This window comes from Terrapene carolina, unplaced genomic scaffold, assembly GCF_002925995.2.
Source record: "Terrapene carolina triunguis isolate 2854851 unplaced genomic scaffold, T_m_triunguis-2.0 Scaffold66, whole genome shotgun sequence".
Classification (NCBI taxonomy): Eukaryota; Metazoa; Chordata; order Testudines; family Emydidae; genus Terrapene; species Terrapene triunguis.
Genome location: NW_020664417.1, coordinates 74,774,826 through 74,794,918, shown reverse-complemented (window position 1 = coordinate 74,794,918; position 20,093 = coordinate 74,774,826). Strand labels below are relative to the sequence as shown.

The 20,093-nt window shown below is 39.2% G+C and overlaps 1 protein-coding gene across 5 annotated transcripts in view; it reads right to left on the bottom strand.

Moving 5' to 3' along the window:
- The window catches only part of LDB2 (LIM domain binding 2), a 284,373-nt gene that overhangs the window by 55,341 nt on the left and 208,939 nt on the right, over positions 1 to 20,093 (bottom strand). For all 5 annotated transcript variants that reach the window (XM_026648020.1, XM_026648022.1, XM_026648024.1 and 2 more), the window contains 3 exons: positions 8,163 to 8,335; positions 2,112 to 2,234; positions 659 to 742 (listed from right to left, as the gene is read on the bottom strand). In XM_026648020.1, coding sequence (XP_026503805.1) covers positions 659 to 742; positions 2,112 to 2,234; positions 8,163 to 8,335 — 380 coding nt within the window. The remainder of the gene's footprint in view (positions 1 to 658; positions 743 to 2,111; positions 2,235 to 8,162; positions 8,336 to 20,093) is intronic.

The window sequence follows — 20,093 nt, the reverse complement described above, 5'->3', positions numbered from 1 at the left end:
AAAAATAAACTTACAAACTTTGAATGCACTTCAAGGTTCAGAAAGCAATGGGAACAAATGCATTATTTAATCATAAAAAAAAAATACAGACAATGTAGTGCAAAGCTGAGGAAAGAACTCAGGCTCCCAGAGGCAAAGCAGGGTGGGAGCATGAAGGGTATGACTGCTTTCAGAGCTGGACCTGTGCCTTCTCCTAATACTGCTTCTTATTAGGGAGGTGGAAAGGAGGCTGAGACCACTGGATGGTGGTAAGAACTAGCTGCAGTTTTCTCAGAAACAGTGACTTAGAGACAAGAGAAAACAAATAAGAAATCTTAGCAAAACAGGATGGAAAACTTCTAATTTACAAACAATAAATCCTGTTAAATTATGAAAAGTTGAAAAGAAAGCCCAGGAAAAACACAAGGGCAGATCCAGCTTCCATTCAAGTCAATAGCAAATTTTCTATTCACTTCAATGGGGCAGGTTTGAGCCCCAACATTGCTATGTGCTGCTTTGTTACCCTAATTCCAATCACAATATTACTCCCCCACCCTCATTAAGGGCTGGTTCCAACCTTACTTGACTGGCTCATACCCTGTTTTTGTTATGTTGGCTCAACAATGCTTGTAACCTTTTAAAATTACTCACAATAACTGCCAAGTGCAGTAGCGCTTACCCTGAGGTAGTTGAGGGTGAAGTTAGTCAGACCCATTCGGGTGATGTTTTTGGACAGCTGCTCCAGCACCTGAGGGTCTTGTGCCTAAGTAGGAAGGAAACAAGGAAATTGGCACTTTGCTTTTGGTTTGTTTTTTGAGGGGGGAAATCACTCTTGTGGAAAAATTACATTTCAAGGCTAGAATTAAAATTTAAATAAATAAAACCACTCCAGAGGTCTTTTACTGGATTTGTAATATTAAGCAATACTAATTTGTTGTTAGACAAAGTCCATTTCAGATGGTCTTTCTATAACTCCCTCCACTAGTCCAGCTCACCTTAAAAGCTAAATGCATTTATATAAAATTACTATTACATATATTATATTAGCACTTGGAGACCCTAACTGAGATTGGGACCCTAGTGTGGTAGACACTGTACAAAAGATATAGTATGAGATAGTGACCATCCCCAAGTCTGTAATCTTTTTGTATCACATTTTTCTAAATACACAACTCTTGCTTTAAGTGATTAAACCAGTTGTGCAAACTCTCATTTACTTTCATGAGGTTTCTGTGTCGGAGGGCTTGTAGGATCAAGCCACAGACTAGAAGATCTTCTGGTAGGGACTGTGGGTTAGATTTTCAGGTGGGCTATGGTGGGGAGGGGGTTGTGGGTGTCTGGCTCCATCCTGTGGGGAGGGGGGGAAACAGGAACTGGGTTGTCATTCGGGTTTCTTTAACTCTCTTCTCCTGGGGGGATTTTTGTGTGTGTCTGTATTGTTACAGACATACTTGCTGACAGGTATTTTGAAACAAATTACCAAAATAATTGAAACTGATGTGATTATTTAGCGTCATTTTGACAAATAAGATTTTCAAAATTTTGCAGAATTTTAAAATATTGTGCACAAAATTTTTAATTTTTTGGTGCAGAATGCCCCCAGGAGTAACAATGTAAAAGTACTCTGGAATTCTGGTTCATGTCATTACAGAGAAGGGGCTTTCAATGTGAAAATAAGATCTGGAATCAGGTTCCAAAGTTTTGGTTTGTGTATGTATGTATTTGCTATCTCCTGTGAGTATAAAAATCAGCTTTCACATTTAAGGGCCAAATTCTTCTCTCAGCTACAGTGATGAAAGCCCACTGACTTCAGTGGAGTTGCATCAATATAAATGAAAGCGGACTTTGGCCCCAAATCTTTGTCATGCAACCCACAACGACAAAATGGGATTCAAGAAAAAATGTATTAGAGCGAAGTGAAAAATAACTGTGAAAATATAGTTACAATATAGCCTTACACGAAACACTGAGAAACAGGGGAGAGTGATGAAAGAAGGGCTTATAAATTAATGCGGTTGCAGTCAGAACAAAATATTTATAGTTAATTGCCTGGGCTGTGAAATTTGCTGGAGTTCTTTAAAAATATAATCTCATCTCTTTGCATTAGGTCAAATGAAAAAAGGATTACTTACATGCATGGCTAGAATGCTGCGTGGGACTAATTCTCTGTACTGTCTAATGGTAAAGTGCCATGTTTTTATTCTCATAAGATCATCAAAGGTAAACTCCAAGATAAGACGCCCTTCTGTGCATACCTAGGATTAATAAAACACATGAAATAAAATCTTCCAGGAAATCTGTGCAGAATTACAGTATTCTGACTCATTTAAACTAAACACCAAAATATCATCTGTATTTTAGTGTTCATTGTCATTGGGTTAATTGTTTCCCCTTCTCTAGAAAAAGAATTAGGGAAAGTAACTTCACGGTGGAGACAATAACTTATTATACTCTAGATTTTATAGCATTGTGTGTACTAAATCTTATTTATTGCACCATTTTTGTTTCCCTTTTTAATCACCACTGCTAATTAATGATACTAAACCTTTCAGCACAGGTGACTGTTGTGCATACTTGATGTCAAGCTGCTGAACCAGTCGTTCCCAACCTTTTAAAGTTTGATCCTCCCTACTAATGGATTAATGTATAAATGCTCCATTTGCATCCACTAGCAGTGCATAATGCCCCAGCATGGTTGCTGTCAATACTCATTTTTCTGTTCTTTTTTTCTTATTGTCTTTTTCCAAGTGCTTCCTCCCCACATATACACCCCGTTTTTATTTTTAATCTGGTTTTCTTCTCTCATTTTCTTTCTCTTTTATCAGCTGCCTATCCCACAGATTTGCCACTAACCAGAAAGCTACATGCAGGTGTCTCTGGGTCTGCACTGGTAGCTCCATGGGGCTGACTCCCATGCGATATTGAAGCTGAGTGTTGTGGGGGCAAAGAAGAGACACTTAGACCAGTATGCCAATGCCTGATCTTGTAGCTCTGTACATGTGAGTTACCCCCCACAGTCAAATAATTCATATCGTACTGTGAAGGATACTGTATTAGAAAAGCAAGGGGGTGGGTGGGCAGGTAGAAGGATGGGTAAATGCAGTTGGGCACTGCAGGAGAAGGGAGAGGAAGTGGCTGGCTTTCATAGAGCTGCCCACAGCTTTATCTGTGAGCAGTGAAGTATCTGAGTATCATGCGGCTGTCATGCATTCAGTCTTCTTGAGGGTGCCAAATGCACTCCTTGCATGGTGCCCTGGCTAGTGGATCCCTAAAGCATTGTACACATTAGCAGCACTGGAAACTCTTTTTAAAAAACTGGCTATGAATTTAGTCTCAAAGCTCCTGTTAGGAGTTAGTATGACTGAGGGAACCTGCAGTGAAAGAAATAATGAAAGGAGAGAGAAGTAATTAGTGAAATGTTCTTACAGTACTGTGCATAGACAATTAGATAACAATCTTCCATTAAAAAAAAGACACTTATTGCAACTTTAATCAAATAATAGCAGAATTAAATAAAAAAATTGTAATGCTAGTTTACTAGTTAGTCTGTTTGCACGTTGGTGTGACCACGAAACCCAGATTTATTTAGTTTGTGGTTTTGCAGTATGTATTTTTTCTGATTAACTACTTATTTGATGCTGGTGTCTCCTCACAGTTTGACCTGCTTTAGCATAGTGTTCAAAACCACTTAGACTAGGCTACCAGGCATATTGTGCAGGCAAAATATTGTAGGCCTAGGAAAGAGAGACTTGTTAATAAGTTCTGGGTTCTCTTATTCACTGTACCTCAGTCATGCATTCAGTTTTTCTATAGCTGATGGCCTATATGCAGGATTCATTCCCTCACTTGACTCTTTGATGTTCTCATTATTTTCATACTAAGATTAAAAATTTCACACACACGACTCTAATACTCCAATGTGAGGTAGCTGAGCCTATCAATATTACTGTATTGAAGTGAAGGATCCTGGTTATTGCCCAGTTAATATTAAACTACATCAGGTTTATAATAATTTCTTATAATAATATCCCATACGCTCCCAAATATGTCTTCTCTGAAATGTTAAGAAATACAGCTCTCCATAGACTTTATTTTATGAACACATGTTAACAAATGGTCACAGAAAAGCTGGAACACATACCTCATATCATTGGCAAAATTTTACACATCTTATAAAGGAATTTAATTTTCCCCTGTCCAAGAGAATTTCAGGTATTGCTTCTAATCAATAAAATTAATGTAGTTCTTATTTGAAGTTGGCCTCTTTTTTTTTTTAAGAAAAGGTGCCTTTCCCACAGAATCCAAAATCAAAAGGGTCTCCAATTAAGAAAACATTTTCTGTTGTGCTGAATTCATGTTACCTTACTGTGAGCTCTGACATTTTGTTTCTGTGGTAACCAAAATCAGCTGATTAGTTGGCATGGCAACAGAAAAGATGTAATCCCAGCAGACACACTCTAATCAATGCCCCCAGCACAGATGGTCTCCGGAGGATCAACAAGAAAGAGGCTGGCAGGCATTCAGTATATCACGTGGTAGCTCTAGACTAGGCCAGGAAAAAGAAAACTAAAAAAGAACATTTCTCAAACTAACCAATAGCTTTTTAACCCCTTCCTTGCATTGATTAATTGTAGGCTATTCAACGGGTTGCACCCATGAGAAATGACCTCAAAATTGCTTTCTATTGGATAGAATGTAGTTTTTTTAAAATAAAAAATCTTTTCTTCCCTTTTTAGCCCATATTAATAGATCATTTATCAAACCTGTTCCTTTACTTGAAAAGCAGTCTAAAGCTTTTATGAATACATACAATTAGTAAGATTATTTACTCAGTAAGACTTAAAAAAAGATAAAGTGAGCTTTAGTGTTATACTTGTGAAGTATCGATGAGTGAGTCATTGTCAACTGCAGAGAAAAATATATGTTTATTATAACGATACATGCATGTAGGCTATGACCACTTTTAGTAGCACTGATCTCTGTAAAGTTCATTTATGTGAGGCTATTGGGAAATACAAAAATCACTAGCACTAAAAAACAGCTCAACTACCATATAAAGTTTGAGTATAAGTAAATTAGAAAAGTCTGGGTTAATTCTGTGAGACCATTGCTTCCACTGTGTGAAGGGGGAAAAAAATCTAAAATCCAAACACCATGGTGAATTAACATGGTAGCTTGGATGTTTAGAACCTGATTTTACTATCACAGAAGTCAGTGGCAAAACTGTTAACTGGGACCTTTAATCCTGAACATGAATTTCCCTTCTTTTATTAGCTTTAATTCACACCCTGAACGTTATTAAATATTTCTATTAATTTATTTCTTTTGGATTTTATTAAAAATGTAGCATTGGCTTCTTAGTTCAGTAAGATATTTAAGTACTTGGGTAATTTTAAGCAGGTGAATAACCCCGTTGAAGTCAGTTTTGACTACTTGCACTTAAAGTCAGGTATATGCTTAAGTACCTTGCTTAAAAAAGAAAAAAAAATTACTAATTTCATATTTACTCAGTACTATCTAATAAGTTGAGCTAAGCAGGAAAATATAAAAATGCATAGCATGTGGATCATTGATGCAACAGATGATCAAACCTCTATCAGGACTGTTCCAGACTATTGTATTAAAACTACTTAGAGAATTTTTAGCTTACAGACTGTTCATCAGACCAAAGTGGGTGCTAAACAACAGCAGTGTGCTTGATGTGTTTGAATACTAAAAATGTTTACAACAGAGTCACTAAAGGAAGGAAAAACCTTACTTGACCAAATTCTGACACGGTGTTAAGTGGGTGAATTAAATTTAATGTAGTTACACATGTTACATGAGGTTTGAATTTTGTCCACTGTACCCAGGCCGCAAGGGCATAGTTCTGCCATTACATGTGCTGGGTCCTTATGGACTTCACTGGGAGTTGTGCATCACCTTAGAGGGCAAAGTTTGGTTCTAACTCACTTTCGAACATGCCAAGCAATGTTACTCTTTTCTCCCTTATTCTACATTCTAAAGGAGTTTTAGTAAGAAAAATAATGTTTTAATTGTAAAAACATATAAAAACAATTTAAGTTTTTTCCTGAAGCTAAGTTGTATCCCTGAGTGAAATTTCTATTGAAGTACAGAGATTTACATTAGACTCCTCAACAGAACCTTCACTATGGAGGGATAGCTCAGTGGTTTGCGCATTGGCCTGCTTAAACCCAGGGTTGTGAGTTCAATCCTTGAGGGGGGCCATTTAGGGATCTGGGGCAAAAATCTGTCTGAAGATTAGTCCTGCTTTGAGCAGGGGGTTGGACTAGATGACCTCTTGAGGTCCCTTCCAACCCTGATATTCTATGATCTATTGGATTGTGTATGGTGTCACTAAGACGCGAATCTTTGCAAGATTGAGACCAAACTGCCATCACATGTATGAAGTGCTTATCTTGAAGTAGATGGGATCTGTATCTATTCAGCCCAAGACAGATTTTGGTCCTTAGTAGCGTTCCACCTTTTTTCTTTTGTATCAGCTGTATATTATTTCCCCCTCTGAAGGAACAGCGCTGTAGTACAGTGTGCTGACAATGCAAAACAAATGTGTTAAATCAGCAATAGTATTTATTGAATGCTAGAGATTCCAAAGGAAGGGTTCCAAAAAACTGCTTCTCTGTGTAATATTGCATTAAACCAACTGACCCGTGTTCTGCCCTTTGGCCAAGTGCATCACAAAGGGGAGAAAAATCATGGAAATGACACAAATGTTGTTCGAGTGCCATGCAGAAGGGACAAGTAGCTACACTATAGCGTCCCTTCCATTGCACATAGCCAAACATCTAGCCATGGCTGCAATATGCAAGCTCTTCATTGGCCAAGTAGTGAGGAGGGGTCATCTAGGAACAGCTGGTTTACTTGGCACGCTTCCTTCTCTTTGGGGGGCAAATTTTTGATGCAATACATGCATCATAAACTCAGAGGAGCCCCAGTAACTTGAGTTGGTTGGAATGTTTCAGTAAAGCCTTTGAGTTGTTTTTTGTTTTGTTTTGTTTTCATTCCATGGAATAGACCCAAATGTTGAAACCTCAATTTTTTTCTCAAAACAAAATTCTTGTTTTCTGGCCAACCCTACCAGTAACTCAATCTCAATGTCCTTTAAATACTGTGAAAGAGGTATGTGAATATGGCAGGCAAAAAGTCAATGCAATCTGATGGAACAAGTTCTACATGATCAGACCATGCCATGAATACTCTAGAAATGCTCAGTCATCACAAATGCCAGCGGCCTATATTCTCTGCCTACACTAGAACCTCATCAGTCCCACATGCCAGTGAGGAACATAAAACAGGTTTAACTGTTCCCTAAAAGCTCGGATACATTTCATCAGTCCCCTCCCTCTTGTACTTTTCTCCATTCAAAGAGTGGGATTTAGCCATCTGAGGATGCATAAAAATGAGAATAAAGGAGGATGACCTCGGCTAAATAAGCAAAGCATGTATTTCCATTCTCACTATTTGTTGTAATTTTTCATTTCAAGTGTCATTTAAATCCATAAGATTGTTATTTTATTTTAATTTGGTATATCTAATTGCTTTTCTGCCTGTTTGGTCTTGTTTATATAAGTATAATGCATCCTATCTAATGATGTGATTTGACTGGAAGGGGCCAAAGCATGAACAAAATTCAATCTTCAGTCAGACGTGGTGGACACCTACTTAGAGCCTTATCCAAAGACTGCTGAAATCACTGTGAATCATTCCTTTGACTTCAATGCATTTTGGATCAGGCTCTATTGTATTAAAGCACCAGCTGTACTGAGACTTCCCAGTCCCCAGTGGGTAAAATATCTAAATAAAGCATGTTAACCAAAATGTATCAAGAATGTAATCATTCACTGTTGTTTTAAAATTAAGCTAGATAAAGTACACAGGCAGCTGAAACTTAGTTCCTATAAGATTGGTGGCTGTGATGGCTTAGTTTTATGTGCCTTCTCTTGCAAAACTTCCTATGAAGACTGCAAAAGGTGCCCACAAAGCTTTCCAGTCATGTAACAAATAATAATAATACAAAATATAAAGGGATGAAAGTGGTTGAGGTATTGGAAATCAACAAAGCCTTTCAGAAAAACACAGTAATAATTATCCTTCAATACTCCCTAAAAACACACACACACATACACAAAACACAATATGTTTTACGGAGTCTTTCCTGTTACCTTGGTAAACATGGGTTTTCCATGCTGGGTGACCATGGTGCATTGATCACAGTCCACTGTGATAGATGAGTTGTGGTATGACTCTTTTGAGTGCTTGAGAATGTAATACAGGTCTGTTACACCTCCTTCAAAGACCGTGCTAAAATAACGAGGAATTAGGGTCCTTCCAATGGCTGTGAGGAAAATACAAAGCAAAAATCAACAAATACTCTAGGTTATAACAAACACAACATCAATGTTTTTGAGTGAAACTTTCATTTAAAGAATATAATACATATTCTCAGAGAGCTACAGAACTAGAGTCTCCACCTGCTCCGATTGAAATCAATGGGAAAAAGCCTATTCTCTTCAGTAGGTAAGGACCTCAGTTTGTATAGCCTTTTTATACAGTTGGTGAACTAGCTTCTTTCTTCCTGAAGGTTTGGAGATTCTTGTAGATGTTCAAAGGTTATTACTACACAGGAGCTATGCTGGGTAAATCTTGTCTGAAACTTGGATGCTATATCCCATTTCCATAAATAAATGTGTAAATAAAACCAGAGCATACATGTGCTTATGCATGCACAGAAACATATAACTCTTTATGCATAGAGTACATACACATATATATTAATACAGTATATACAATATATATGTATACGTAATATAGTCTGTTGAATGGAGTGAGAACTATAGGAGGAAAATAAAAGCCCTGCGATTGAAAGAAGCCCTGACAGTGGAATGCAATATATAAATCCACAGGCTAATAGCACAGAGATCTCTTTTTCAATTCAAATGGAAATAGTTGCCTATATACGGTAATCTAAAATGGCTGAAGATGCACATTGGGTAAGCATGCACTGTGATACAAGACCTGCGCTGAGGCTGGCCCAGGTCAGCTGACTTGGGCTCGTGGGGCTTGGGCTGCAGGGTTATAAAATTGCAGTGCAGATGCTCCAGCTCTGGCTGGAACCCAGGCTCTGAGACCCCAGCTGACCTGGTCTCTGAGACTCGGTGCCGCAGGGTTTTTACTGCAGTGTAGATATACCCTGACCATGGATATGGGCTGTATACGAAGAAAGATTTGACCAATAGAGCAGCCTGCATTTGTTTTCTAAAACCCCAACTCATAGACTTCAAGGGACAAACCCTGCAATCCTTGGAAAAAATTCCCATTGAATTCACATCACTGAAATCAATGGCAGTTTTGAAGAAGGACTGCAGGACTTAGCTCACAATAAATAAATAAATAAATAAAATGAGTTCTGAATGTTTTTCAGTTGCACAGAGTAGTAGCAGTAATAGACATCAAAGGGAAATGTGTTATGTGCAATTGATGTTTTCCTGCTCCATTTTTGCAGACAGTTTGGCTGCCATCAACAACTTAAAACACCAAGACAACATTTTAGGAATAGGTACTTTATGAACAGATCAATATTGTATTTTTAGAATGACTTAATAATACTTTGAACTTACAATATATTATGTTTTTCACCTGAAAAATGTTTTGCAAATATTAATTAATCCTCAACATTCCTGTGTCTATACTCCTGTGTGGCAGTAGGTAAAAATTAACTCCATTATATAGAGGGAAAACCAAGGCAGATAGGTTAAGTGACTTAGTCTAAGCCAATAGAGGAGTCAGTATCAGAGCCCAGATTAGAACTCATTAATTCCTAGCTCAGACCACTGAGTTCATGTCTCTCTGTCTTGTTCTGTATGTTTTGAGGGTAATTTTAAAAAATTTACTTCCTTTGGAGTTCTGCCTGCATAAGAACTAAGGAATCTGTCCTATTTATATATTTGAGAGTGGGGCTTGGGAATTAAAAAGTATGACACTTTATAGATGAGCAGTTTTGTGGAAGTAGTTTAGGTCTTTCCACATTAGTTTCAAAAATATCATATATAGCTGTCTCAGTCACAATTGAATTGTGCCAGAAAATCCCAGGGTTTAATAAATCTCTCTTTTTTATTTTCTATATTATAATAATATAACAGTACAATAGATAGACAAATATAGAAAATATACAAGGGTTTGCTAAAAGATTTTGCTGAGATATGAACTTTAACATGGCTATGAATGCCTTACATTACATTGAAGTTTTACATGTAATTTATAAATCTATACTGAAGTCTCTGGATATAGCTGACAAGTCAATGTATAATTTGCACAATTATTCTACCATACAAGCCCCCATAAAAAACTCACCCACGCATCAAGTATGCATTAATTTACTATAGTCTTTTAATTTAATTAGAGAAACTAAAGTCCAGTGAATCAGCAGAAGACTTTTCTAAAGCTTTAAGTAACAATTTCCTATGTTGCTCAGTATGGTATATTGTAAAATGAGAAATTTATCCATCAAGTTAATTTCTCGCTCCCCTAAGGCTAATTAGGACAAATTAAGTTTCCTGCTAATCATCCTGAGCAGTTACTGCCTGATATGAAAATCCAGGATTTCTACTGATTGCAATAAATGTATATTCACGTTACTTGTGCAATGCATGAATATCATGAACATATTTTAAATGCAGTTTAAAATAGTTTGATAGGTGGTTCCCAAAATGGTCTGGTCACATGGTGCTGGCTTTTCTCCTTGTTTCCAGCTGCTGCAACACATTAAAGAAAGCTAAAAATGTATTGAATACTTTCCTGTTATTACTTTTACACATAAGCAATGGCTGTGATTGCCACAGGGATATTATGCAGCTGTGTATGGAAGAGTGGGGGTTTCCACAATCAGGAATGGGAAGGGAGGTGTCTCCATGACTATCTCTCTATAAAGATGTGCCCCATGCTGTGAACGAGCATGAAAACCCTTTTACAGTATGGTGTCTGTATTTAAACACAGCACACATGCACGCACACACACACATTTCACATCTATAAAACCAAAACTAACCAACATGAATGCCCAAATTGAACAAAAATCCTAAATAGGTTTTCATCACTTGGGAAGGTGCACCTAGAATTGGGGTGCATCGGGAGGGTCAATACAAACAATTAATTGAGCACCATCCATACTGTGCACTGAGTGAGGCAGGAGTTCTGTGGAAAAAATAGTATGTGATCATGTAATTAAAGACAAGGGGGATGAATAAAGGTTGCACAGGCAACCTTAATTCTGACATTTCCTAAGTTTCAAGTGCTTGATTTTGCACCTTGATTAATGTTCTTTTAATGTAGGTTTTTGTGCATAATTTCCTAGGTTTTTAATAAAGCAAACTGAAAAAACAGAAATTCCATTATGTGGCATCATACTGACAGCCAGATGGTTCACCCAAAGGTCCTAGTTTACTTGCTCAGCCAGTATCAGTTCCCCCACTCCTTTTCCCCAGTCTCCTTATCCAGCCTGTCCCAGGTTCCCCTTCATGGCTCCTTATCCCATCTGTCTCTCTCCCTGTCCCCCACTGGCTCCCAGTCTCCCTACCTGGGGTCATCCTCCAATCTCAGCCTCACTCCTCATCCCAACAGCTTCTTGTCCCAGTCTCTTTGCCCAGCCAGTCCAAGTTCTCCCTCACTCTGTACACTGTTTGTCAGATTTCTCTCCTGCCCTCTTCTCATGACCCCCCACCCCCACTAGTTCCTTGTTTAGGCAGTCCCAGTTTCCTCATCTTCCCCAGCTCTTCATCCGATCTCAGTGTTTTCCCCTACCCAGCGAACTGGCTCCCAGTCCTCTCCACATACACATATTCCCCATCAGCTCCCAGTCCCAGTCTCCCCTCCACAGATCTCAGACCCAGCCTCCTTGCCCAACTAGTCCCAGCTTTCCTTCCCACACAACGACCAGTCCCATTTTCCTTGCCTAACCAGTCACAGCCTGCCCTACCCCCGGGTCCTAATCCCAGTCTCCTTGCTGAGTCTGGTGGTGTACGGGGGGCAGGGGGAAGGGTCCCACTGCCTAAGTCCCATTGTAGCTTCATGGCCTTCTCCATTAGGTTCTTCCTAAGGCGAAGTTCACACCATTCCCGGGTACGGCTGGGGAACGAATGGCAGATACTGCACTTTGCCGCAATGTGGGCTTCCCTGAGGCAGTACAAGCAGCATTGGTGGTCATTGCTGACTGAGAAGGATTGCAGGCAGGAAGCACAAATTTTGAAGCCTGGGGTCCTGGGCATAATCCAGTACCCAAACTGGGCATAATCCAGTACTGGCAGGGGAAAGGGGTAGGGGGAAGGGGCAGGAGCTTCCCAGGTCAGGGAGACTAATGATAAAACACTAAAACTATTAAATAAAAACTTTAACACTCAGAATATAAAAATTATTTACAGCTATTTAAACATATTCACAGATAAAGAAGAAAGCCGAAGCTTCAGACACAGGAGGTTCTGACCCTGACCATGTGGCGGTGACAAGGAACTGGGGAGAGGCAGTCTGCCCACCCTTTATCTCCTCGGACGGAGGCATAAGATGAGCCAATGCAAATGTGCAGACCAACGGACACCGCTTTCAAAATTCTCCAGCTCTGGGCACAGGGAGCGCATGCCTACCCACAGTGGAATACACTTGAAGAAGATCAAGATCTTTCTTAGAGTTAACCACCACTGCCTTCATCAGTGACTGCACATTCTGTAGCCAAGAAGATGACTCTTTTCCCTCTCTTTCACTACCATTTAAGCATGCATTGATCTCCAGAATTTTGTTTTAAGTTATGCATTTAGGAATGGATACCGGCCTCCACACTTAACTGAGTAACTGTTCCCATCCTGTTATTTCCCATGAAGGGCAGGTCACTGTGGCTTAAATGTGATAGCAAAAGAGGTGTGAACTGACAAAAAGCAGCTGGATTTAGAATCAGGTAAACGCTATTTATATGAAAATAGCTACAAAAAAGGCATAGCTGAAATCAGGTATTTTTAGCGTAATCTTATGCCAACATTAGCTAGAATAATGTACAATTTTTTTAGCCTATGCAGATGTGTAACCAATAGGGAGCTATCTAGCTATGTGCTATTTTGTATACTTTTCAGTGAATCAAATATCTAAATGCAAATTCTAGAACTCAAGAAAATCATGTGGATTTATGACAGTCCCGTAGTACTGGGATCCAGAAATCAATTAACTGATGTTTATACTCTTCCAGAAAAGTGAGTGACAAACACCATACTGTTAGTGATCTTCATATTACAGAACCTTTATAAAACAACATGCATGGAAAACTCAAAAGAATGGAAATTTTACATGCACTGTTTGAGAAGGGCTGAAGCATTTCATGGCATGTAGTCTGCTTCCCAGTGAAGTGAAAAGCATGTCACATACTAGCTTTTTGGCTTTGGCATGCCATTGTCACTTAGCAGAGCTGTTTGTGCAGTACTGTCATACAGGTACTAGTTAAAATTATGTTCATATGTCTTTTCAGTTATTTCTCTCTTAAATAGAACAGAATACCCATAAATTCCCAGCAACTTTTCCCTTGTTCTCCCCGAAAATACTGCCATTTATCTATCTAGGCTTTTATGCTGTGCTTTCATATTGAAGTATCCAGGAGATACCCTTACTTTCCAAACTACCTTATAAAAAATTACAAATCAAATTCCTATGAATCCCTTATAAAATGAAGGAGGTGGGGTTTTTTTTTTGTTTGTTTCTGTTTTTCTTTGGAGGCAGTTGATTCTGCAAGTTTTCCATGTACAATACTCCTATTTACTTGAGTGAGAGTTCTGCATGCCGTATAACCACAAAAATTAGACTTTCCATTACATTCTTCTTCGTTCACCACTATTGCAACAAACTATCTGCCATGTTGTTGGCTGGCTAAATGAAAATAATCTCTGTTTTAAAAATCTCTCTTTGTAGTTGAAAGGAAGTATATGGGACTCCAGTTCTTTGTTGATAGCCAACAATGTGGTCAGCACTATACAAGATACAAAGGAATAAAAAAGAGCCCGATTCTTACTGGCTTTGCGCTTTGTATTGTCATTTACACCCTTTCAAGTGAGTTCAAAAGGGTGTAAATAGTGACCACTGAGGTGAATGAGTGAGGAATTCTGATTTGGTGGTATTTTACACCACGTATGCACACATATAAATGACAACAAAAGATGATGGCAGTGGAGCCTCTGCCCCAAGCTATACAGACAGATAAGAATAAGATTTAACAACCCTGCATTAGACAACCCAGATACGATTTTGTTTTGTTTATATGCAGCAGGTCAGTGACAGCTTTTTTATTGGTAAGCATTCAGTGTTTGTGGGCTTTGCAAATAAGTGAATTTTAAGAAGGGATTTGACTAAACAGAGGGTGGGGTGGTTGGCACCCTGGGATACAGAGGGAGCCCAACTTGTTGGGAAGTATAAAAGAAGGCACAGCAACAAAGCTAAAGGTTTCTAAATACAACCAAAGTGTCTGAAGTTCAGGATTTGAAGCTGACTGTAAGAATTTTATTTTTTAATTATTTTATTTGAAAGATGTACAGAAAAAAAATCCAATAGTACCAACAACAAGGTGGCTGTATGAACAGGTCAGCCACAGGAGAAGCATGGTCCATGTAATGTATAACAGTCAGTCTATTCTTCCTATGGGATAAAAACCCCTAGCAATGGGTGAAGCTTGTGGGGTTCAGGGTTTGTGAACCTCACACTGTTTTGGGAATTTTCAAAATTAGTTTGCATTTGTGACTCCATGATTTTTTTCAAGAGAGAGTCAATTAAAAGAAAAAATAAACATGTTTTCTAGTTAATGGGAAGCCTCTATTTGTGATATTAGAGATAAAAGAACACATCTTCCCTTTATGTCCCAAAGGCAGGCTGGCAAAATATTCATGGTATGTGTATTATATATGTGGAGGCTATCGTCTTTCCTCTCACCAAACCTGCTTGTTTATCTGATGCATCTGTCGTGTCTTGTCTTTTAGCCGATAAGCTCCCTGAGACAGAGACTGTCATTTACTACATGTTTATATAGAATCACAAATGGCAACCTGGTTGAGACCTATAGGCACTAACACAATATAAATATTAAATAATAAAAAAAGACTCATGCCTTTGTCACTTCTAGATTGGACTGCACCGCATGCCGTGTGGGGCTATGTTTTAGATTAGATCTATTTGGAAGCTGAAGTTAGTGCAAAATGCAGCAGCTCACTTGATAAGAGCATCTTGTGAGCACTTTACACCTGTGCTCCACTAACTGCACTGGTTGCCTATTGACCTTCAGGTGGAGTGTAAGGTGTTGGTTTCACCTATAAAGCCCTAGACAGATTAGGACCTTCCTATTTTAAATACCACTTCTCTCCCCAACCTGAATGCCACAGTTGTGATCAGTGGAGGTGCTCTAGGTTGATTCTCCCTCAGTATGTGCCTGATTTAAGTCAACAGGAGTCTACTGTCCTTCCATTGATTTCAACTGGCTTTGGCTCAGGCACCATATCATAAAGATGGGACTGCTGGGAAGGCATTCTGTGAGGACCCTCTTGTTGGGAATCTGCTCTCATTCCCTTTGGTCCAGAATCTCTTGGTTGTCCAGGCATGTGCAGAGCCCATCTCTTGGGGTGAGTATTCAGGGAGGGCTGAGGCTGGCTTTGGTGAAGTCTATGCATGGGGTGGGACCTTCAATAACCCTGCTGAGTGGAGACTGTTATGTGATTGGACAGAAGGGTAGGATCCTGCTAGCTTGGGTCTTCTTTATAATAACTTTTATATTGTAGGTTTAATTGAGGTCAATGTTGCCCAGAGCCTGGGATGGGTGTTCTTTTATGTTCTGTTTTTGTAACTGGAATAAATAAACTAACATGTATAATACATGACATGATAAGCCAGTGTGATACATAAATTTTATTGGCACTCATCTGGGGTGAACTATGAACTTAAGAGTAGTGTGCCCATCCCAAATTCATGTCACTTAGACACACACACACTCTGTCTGTTTCGGGTTTGAAAACAAAAAAATATGATTTTGCTTATCCCTAGAAGAAGCTACCATCAGATCTAGCAGGCATGCAGGGCAGTCAAATGACAGAATCTCACAGACGTTCCATTGACCTTATAAATCCAAATTCTGCTATCAAATATATACCATTAAGCAACCCACCTGCTGCACCTACAGGCAGAATTTTGCACACAGACCTTTCAAAGTCTTTAGTGTCCACACTTGTTTCCTCTAATGGATAAAATTTGGCCCTGGTCATTTAGGCATTTTTTAATGCATCATTTATTTAAAATATATTATTAGTTTTATAATTATTTTACGTTGTGTGTTTATCAGATTTTTTCATTAACTGGATAAATTTAAATGCAAGATTAAATCTATAATTCTATTACATAGACTATATTTACATGTCTTTGAAAAATCTATATAATGTACCAACATTACAGAAATGCTACTAAAGGAAAATATTCATTTAAAAATGTATATATCCTGTAGACTAGAATAGATTCTTACACAGTAAAATGCTTTGTTTCCCAAACTTTAGCATTTCCATTTGGGAGACCAGGTAGTTTACGGTCACACTAGCAACCCTATTATTACCAGGTATATAAGTTTCCTACTTCTGTTTAATGTTGATTCCACCTATCCTTGCTCATGCTACATCACATCATTTCAGTTGAAATGCAAATAACTCGCTGTTTGGAAACAACACATTCTTGGATTCAGTTTAGTACTTCAGGCTCAATATGGTTTGGATGGAAAACTCAAGAGCACATTAACAATTTATTAAGGGTGCTTGATTTATTAAGCAAAACACCAAAACTATTTCTCTTCCTAGAGAATTAATGATCCTTAAAGATTTTCATCTATGGAAATGAAGGAAGTCTGAGGATTAGAGACTCCATTCACTTTGTTCTTGTACTAAGTTTTGTTATGTGACTGCGCTGTGTCTTCCTTTCTGATTCCTTGAAATCTTTGATAGGGTTACTGGCGAAGTGGATGCGGGGAAACTGTATATGTGATATATCTTGCTTTTAGTAAGGCTTTCAACAGAGTCCCACATGACATTTTCATAAGCAAACTAGGGAAATGTGGTCTAGACGAAATTGCTATAAAGTAGGTGCATACTCAGCTGAGAGACCATACACAAATAGTAGTTATCAGTGGTTTACTGTCAAACAGGGAGAACATATCCAGTGGGGTCCCGCAGGGGTCTGTCGTTGGTCCAGTACTATTCAATATTTTCATTAATGACTTGGATATGGTCTCTCAGCTTGTTATGAACCCACTTTATAGTAATTTCGTCTAGACCACATTTCCCTAGTTTGCTTATGAAAATGTCATGTAGACTCTGTTGAAAGCCTTACTAAAAGCAAGATATATCACATATATAGTTTCACATATATCACATCTCCACTGAGTAGAGAGTATACTTATAAAATCCGCAGATGACACTAAGCTGGGAGGAATGGCTAGTACTTTGGAGGACAGGATTCAAATTCAAGATAACTTTGAGAAATTAGAGAATTGGACTGAAATCAATAAGATGAAATTCAATAAAGACAAGTTCCAAGTACTACACTTAAGAATGAAAAATCAAATGCACAAATACAAAATGGGGAATAACTACTAGGTGGGAATGCTGAAAAAGACCAGGGGTTATAGTTGATCACAAACTGTTCAACAGTTGTGAAAAAGGCTGATATTCTGGGGTGTGTCCTAGGTAAGATATGGGAGGTAATTGTCCCACTCTTCTTGGCACTGATCTGGCCTCAGCTGCAGTAGTGTGTCCAGTTCTGGGCATTACTCTTTAGGAAAGATGTGGATAAACTGGCGAGAGTCCAGAGGAGAGCTAAAAATATAAAAGGCTTAGAGTTCCTAACCTATGAGGAAAGATTAAAAAACTGGGCATGTTTAGTCTTGAGAAAAGATAACTCAGGAACCTGATAGTCTTCAAATATGTTAATCAATTGTTCTCTATATCCAGTGAAGGTGGAATGTGATGAGCAGTGCTCACTGGAGGTGTTGCCTAGTAGTTAGGGTACTAGGTCTCTCCTAGCCCCGCCTCCAATGTCTCTCACTGGCCACTGTCACATTGATGGTGGTCTGCTTTTTGCTGGGTGTCGACCCAACCCTTCAGTCAGGTCACCTCTCTGGTGTGAAGCAGCCTTCTCTGGTGTAAAGGAGTCCCAAAGAAAACATCGGGTCCCATGCCCTCCCAAAGGTGGCAGGGGGAAGATCTTCAATCTGTTTTGCGACCCCTGACAGTGTTCAATGAGAGCCATGGAGTTTGCAAAGTCTTTTTCCACTCCAGATTTCCCCAAGAGGGAGCCTGGAAGAGACTCTTGTACACCCTCTGTTACAAGGTGGTTGGTAGGCGAGCCCGGACCCTCCCACTCCACTGGGCTCTGGCCTAGAGTCCTGTGAGAAGCAATCATGTCTGGCCTTAAGGCTGCCTCCCTGGGCCACTTCCTACCACTTAATACCCCAACAGTCTTACAAACTTTGACACAGTAGCAAAGAAAAGGAGTATAACTCCTGGGATCAGGAGGCAGGCTCATTCGCCAAGGGAAAGGTTTCTGTAGCATCCTTCTCAGGGTAGGTCTCTCTCCTTGCCCTGTTAGGCTCCTTCTGAGGTGTCTGGTTCCCTTTTAAGCTCCACCTCCAGCTGGAGCATACTCTGCCCAGAGTTGCTCCTTGACCCCTTCAGTTCCAGTGTGGGGTTATATCTCCCATCATATAGGACAAGAAGTAATCAGATTAATCTTCAGCAAGGAAGATTTAGGTCAGATATTAGGACAGCAAAGTATTGGAATAGGCTTCCAAGAGAGGTTGTGGAACCCCCGTCTGTGGAGGTTTTAAAAAATATGTTAGATAAACATCTGTCAGGGATGATCTAGGTGTACTTGGGTCCTGCCTCAGTGCAGGGGGCTGGACTGATGACCTCTCAAGGTCCCTGCCAGCCCTACATTTCTATGATTCTGTGAATACCATACAGCATAATGATTAATTTAATCTTTTCTGCCTATTTTCAAATATGGTCAGGTTGCTTGCAAGTGTCTTTTTTCTACAGTAATTAAGTATACTGCCGGGTTTGAGAGTTTGCTAAGCTACAGTTTACACTGGTTTCTCCAAAAGTTTTGCCCAAGCTGTTTTGATTCAGCAGGTAATATATTCCTTTCCCATCAAAAGTTTGTAACATCTTCACCAGCTTTGCTGTCCTTTCTTTGCAAAACTCTTAAATAAGGAACAAATGATGGTTTACTCTTCATGAAAATGAGATCTCTCTTCAACTCTTTATGGCTGGCTCTAAACACTTGTTCTCATAAACACATTCTCTGAAGAAAACCTGACAGCCCAATCTTAATTCCACCATCTCTCAGAAAAAATCCAATATTTTATTCATTTGGATTTAAATAATAAAAAGAGGTCTATACAAAGCTCTTGGGACCTGGAGACATAATGAGTACTACAACAAAACCCCAGTAGCATTAAAATAATTATTCATTAATGAACTTTGCAAACCTGCCACCTACCAAAAATAAAAAGTCTCCTTTCCACCCTTTTATCATTCTGGGAAACATACCCTCAGCCCCTTCCAAAACAGGTGTCTTTTGCAACATACTTGGAAAGTCACCATATATGGGGTATTTCAGAACAAGGGTCCCAGAGCCCTGGCAGAAAAAGCCATACCAAATGCCTCTTCTCTTTTATACTGAGGGGGATCCAACTTGCACAGTAGTTCTGACCGTGGCTGTGGCAGTGTGGCCGGAGTGAGAAGCAATCTCTCAGAGAGGCCAGTCCCAGGCCATTTACCACAGCTTAGATCATAACCAACACCTTGAACTCCATCTAGAGACCAATACGCAGCCAGTACTGGCAATGTATGCTCCTAGTAACATCTCCGCTCAGTAAGTAACCACTGCATTCTGCACCAGCTTCAAGTTTCCGACTGGTTTTAAGTGCCCCATGTAAAGTGTATTATAATAGGCTAATATAAGGTTGCAGTGTTTTTTATTAGGCTTACCAATCATAAAAGGATGATATAACAGCTCACATGGCTTGGCGTTTGAACAGCTGAACT